The 4,364-nt window shown below is 35.2% G+C and overlaps 1 protein-coding gene across 1 annotated transcript; it reads left to right on the top strand.

Moving 5' to 3' along the window:
* Positions 1-1,953: 1,953 nt before the first annotated feature.
* On the top strand, positions 1,954-3,972 carry LOC111294980 (ethylene-responsive transcription factor ERF024-like). Its single transcript, XM_022888293.2, has one exon. The coding sequence runs from the start codon at positions 2,359-2,361 to the stop codon at positions 2,965-2,967; it is 609 nt and encodes a 202-aa protein (XP_022744028.1). The 5' UTR covers positions 1,954-2,358; the 3' UTR covers positions 2,968-3,972.
* The last annotated feature ends 392 nt before the right edge of the window (positions 3,973-4,364 follow it).

Raw genomic sequence — 4,364 nt, 5'->3', positions numbered from 1 at the left:
AAAGCACTTTACAATTCAACACCTTCAGGATTTCCAAATTCACCTTATCTAATTTCAGTTTCAGGTTCGTCCAATGTCTCTTTCAGGGCGTGACTTTAGGCCCTTAGTGGTGGGAGCACAAACACACCCACAAAAACCCAACGCTAATGGATTGAGAGAGCTGATTCCACTCCCTCTATGCACTGATTTCTTATTTCTTCTTGCTTTCCTTTTTTTCTAATTTTATTTTTAAAATTAAAATTAAAATTTACCTTTCTCTTTTTTACCCAAGCACTTTTTTAAAATATAATCTTGATGTAATAATATAAACTTGGGGTTTTTTGGGAGTTGGGACTTTTTTTTTTTTTTTGTCAAATTGGATTATCAATCCATTTACGTTAATTAAAATATGAATTTAGTCACTTTAAGTTAATTTTAATATGGCAAGTATCTCAATTTTTTGTGTTTTTGAGTTTTAATTGTAAACGGTAATTAAATTCTTCCGTTGATGTTGATGACTTGTCTGTTGATCATAATAAATGTTGACTTGATGGAGTGGCTTTTCTCGGTCTTTTTTTTTTTAAATGACGTGGATTAAAAAAATGCAAAAATTCGTTTAAGCATGCATCATAAGGAGATATAAAAATGGAATTCTTCCTAAAGAATAGGCCTAAATGGACTAATGAAAAAGGCTAGATATGGATTTTTTTTTCTGCCCACTTTCCCTGAACTAGGAAGAACAAGAAAAGGCCTATGTATATGCTTTTTGTTGCATTACAATTATTAATATTTTTCAATCTTTTCAATTGGTTAGAGGTTGGTTGCTTCCAGTTTGGTAAGTTAGCACGGCCTGGTTGGTCAATGGTGCGAATCATGGGTGCCAAATGCATGCATTTAAATCTCTTCATAATATCGTAATTGGACGTGCTTTTAAGTCTGAGTATCTCAGTCTACAGGATTTATGACTCAAAAGGAGAGGTTCTTTAGCAGCATTGGGCAAGGGTTCAGGGTGGGTTTTCACGGTTGAATAAATCTTGTCCTTTTAAAAACAAAATTCTCTGTTTGGCAATAAAGAAAAAAACCACTTTTTTGAATAAATTGTGCTCCAGGTAAATTCAATTGAATGAAATGATTTCATTTACCCCAATTCCTTTCACTTGATTTTAAGTGGGTGTGATGTATGCTCAGATGTTTTTCCTGTTCCCTGTTATACAACTGTCTGGATTATTTTTGCCTCACTAATTATCTTGATCATGAAAACATTGTTTTTGCACTAAATCATGGCGAAAAGACACCAGAAAGAGGAATGATCAGGACAGAATTTTGCCCTCCTTTGAGAAAACTATATTTTCTTTCCCACAAGTATAATCTGCTTTCAAAAATACTTCCATAACCATTTCCCAATGTAAGTTCAGGAAATTTACTGTAAGATAAATTTCCATAAGTGTAAGTCCATGTCTAGCAAGTTACCCTATTAATGAATTTGGTTTGCTCTGATATTTTAGCCAAGCATCAAACATCTGATGGTGAAGATCATTGCAGTTCCCAATCTTCTATGAGTGCAGATAACTTTTCAAAGCAATTGAATAGTAAACCTGTCGGAGTAATAAACAGGGCTCATATTTTGTCATCTTGCTGCCATACATTGAATAAACCTGATAAATACCTGCATCTATGTGTTCTATCATTTATCATTATATTTGATTTGATGATTATTAATTAGACTGACAAAGTTCATACCGACAGAGCTTGGCAGATTTTTATATTCAAGAAATCAAAAGAAACACGCGTAACTAGCAAATGGAGGCAGGACCGGATTAAACTCATTGGTATCTTGACAAAAGGTGCAGTTGTTGAATACTACTCCTAAATGTTACCGATGTTGATAAGGTACTGAAGATGATTTCCTTATGATTGTAAAGGGTATACAGCTGCGTATGGTTGAGGAGAAGAAACATAGAATTAGCATTTGGATTTGGATTTGAATACGAAACAAAAGTTTTTCGCTCTTAGATTCTACACGCCTTAATTATTTTCAAATCTTTAGGAGTAACTTTTTTTTGGGGGACAAAAGTGAATGTTGAAAAATGCCCACAAAGATCACTGTAAAGATTTAGGCAGTTATTTGAGCCGCCAAAAACGCAGTCCAACCCAGATGTCCAACATATATCTGGCTGACACCCCAACTATCAGCAGACCGCAGTTCATCAACAACTGGTTTGCACTTTGCAGTACTTTTGAAACTCTGGGAAATCATATTCTTCCCTCTGCAACAAGAATTTAACCCCCAAATTTGCATCCACCATAAATGGATTCTCTCATCTCCAACTTCAAACACCAAATCTTCCCGCCATTTCTCTTTACCAGATTCAAGTCACCATGCATTACTCAAAATCCAACAAAAGTTCTAAAACTAGCAGCAGTAGGGGCAGTACTTCTGCTACTAGTGGAGAAGGCGCTTCCGCTGCTGCTGCTACGGGGCGTCACCCAGTTTATAAGGGAGTAAGGCGTCGGACTAGTGGGAAATGGGTGTCTGAAATTAGAGAGCCAAGGAAGCCCAATAGAATCTGGCTCGGTACATTTCCTACTGCTGAAATGGCAGCTATTGCTTATGATGTTGCCGCACTTGCCCTAAAAGGCCAAGATGCAGAGCTTAACTTCCCCAATTCTGCTGCTTCTTTGCCTGTGCCTGCCTCAACCTCCCCACGTGATATCCAGGCGGCTGCAACCTCTGCAGCCGCAGCTTTAGGGGCTGCAAACGATGCTTTATTTGCGAATGAGGATAATGAGGCTAGAAACAATCCAATAGTTCCTGAGAAACCGACAACTGATGAGTTTGTTGATGAGGATTTGATCTTTGATATGCCTAATGTTCTTACCAATATGGCTGAAGGGATGCTTCTTAGTCCTCCTCGCTTGGACATTGCTCCTGATCATGCTCCCTCTGGTAACGCTGGAGATGATGAGAACCTTTGGAAATTCCCCTAATATAAAATCTATACTAAAAAAATTATTATTAATAAAAAAAACTCTCCCCAATATTCTACACCTTCCGAAAAAAAAAAAAAGATCAGTAGTCACTGTTTAGTATATGATAGTGTCTAGCATGAACTAGACCACAAACATGGGATGAGTGTTTGAGTGGTTTGTTTTTTCTTGTTTTGTACAGGAGTTTCTATTTATGGGAGTGCTGTTGTTGTCTCACCTCGATACTATAGTGTAATGTTTGCTACCATCCGTACAATGTGCACCCTATATGAAGCTATAGCAATAAAACGTTTTGAGCTGCTTGTTCAGTAGCTGAAGCATCTTTAGTATGTATTCATTTCATCCAGTGCTTGTGGTAAGATCAAATTCACGGTCGAATTCATCTGGTAAGTTTGTTTTTGAATATACCAGGTTTCGATGGTTTTGCAGGTTGATTCTGCCACTGGCTTCATTGGACAATATGAAGTTTGCAGCAGAAAGCTCTGGGCCAAAAGAATATTCTAATGATCTTCAGCTCGCAATGCTTGATCATAATTTGCCATTATATTCCATCAACTGATCATCTGCGTAACTACTAAGTAGAAGATGATGAGTTTCAACCGTCAAGATTCAGATATTCTTTGCTGAACAGAGGACTTGAATTCTCTCATCCGATCAACTGTGAATCTCTAAATTTTGTAGAGATAACTGATCGATCCCTGCAAAAGCACTCATAATATCATATCCGATTAATATTCGATCAAGACCTACCTCAATAAAACATCCGAAGCAGCCCACGATCATTTCTAGTTATGCAACGTAGAGCTTTAGATGAAGAGTGATATTCAAAAACTGGAATTGTTGCTCAGACTTTAACTCAAAGTTCAGTTTGCAATGAGATTTCAAAGCAGACGAATAAAGCAAAGACGATACATCCAATATGGTTTGGTGAAGAAAAAAGCAAAGCAAGTTGTGGAGGTTTAGTCAACAAGAATAATTAACATGTTGATTTAAAGGAGTCGGATATCCTCACTCCAACCATTTAATTAACTTATAGTAACTTTTTTAGGCCAAAAATATATATTTTTTAAGTGATAGAATTCTTAAATTTTGTCTGATACATTCTTTTAATGCGTTAATTTAAATAAATTTATTTACATCAAATTTAAAGAATTTTGACAGATTAAAACTTAACAAATTTTTTTATCATTTGAGCCCTTATTATATATATATATTAATTTAAGAGTTATATATTTTTTATTTTTGAATTAAAATAACTAAATATAAATATTATAAATTTAATTTGATCCAAAAATAAAAAATATGTAATTCTTATATTAATACAAGTGATATATTGTATTTCTTACGTAGATGACTGAAAACATAAAAAATCTTACTTTATTACGTTGTGAATGGGA

The sequence above is a fragment of the Durio zibethinus genome, chromosome 14 (assembly GCF_047325235.1).
Source record: "Durio zibethinus cultivar Kanyao isolate XHJ-2024 chromosome 14, ASM4732523v1, whole genome shotgun sequence".
Classification (NCBI taxonomy): domain Eukaryota; kingdom Viridiplantae; phylum Streptophyta; class Magnoliopsida; order Malvales; family Malvaceae; genus Durio; species Durio zibethinus.
This window is presented reverse-complemented; position numbering and strand designations above follow the sequence as displayed.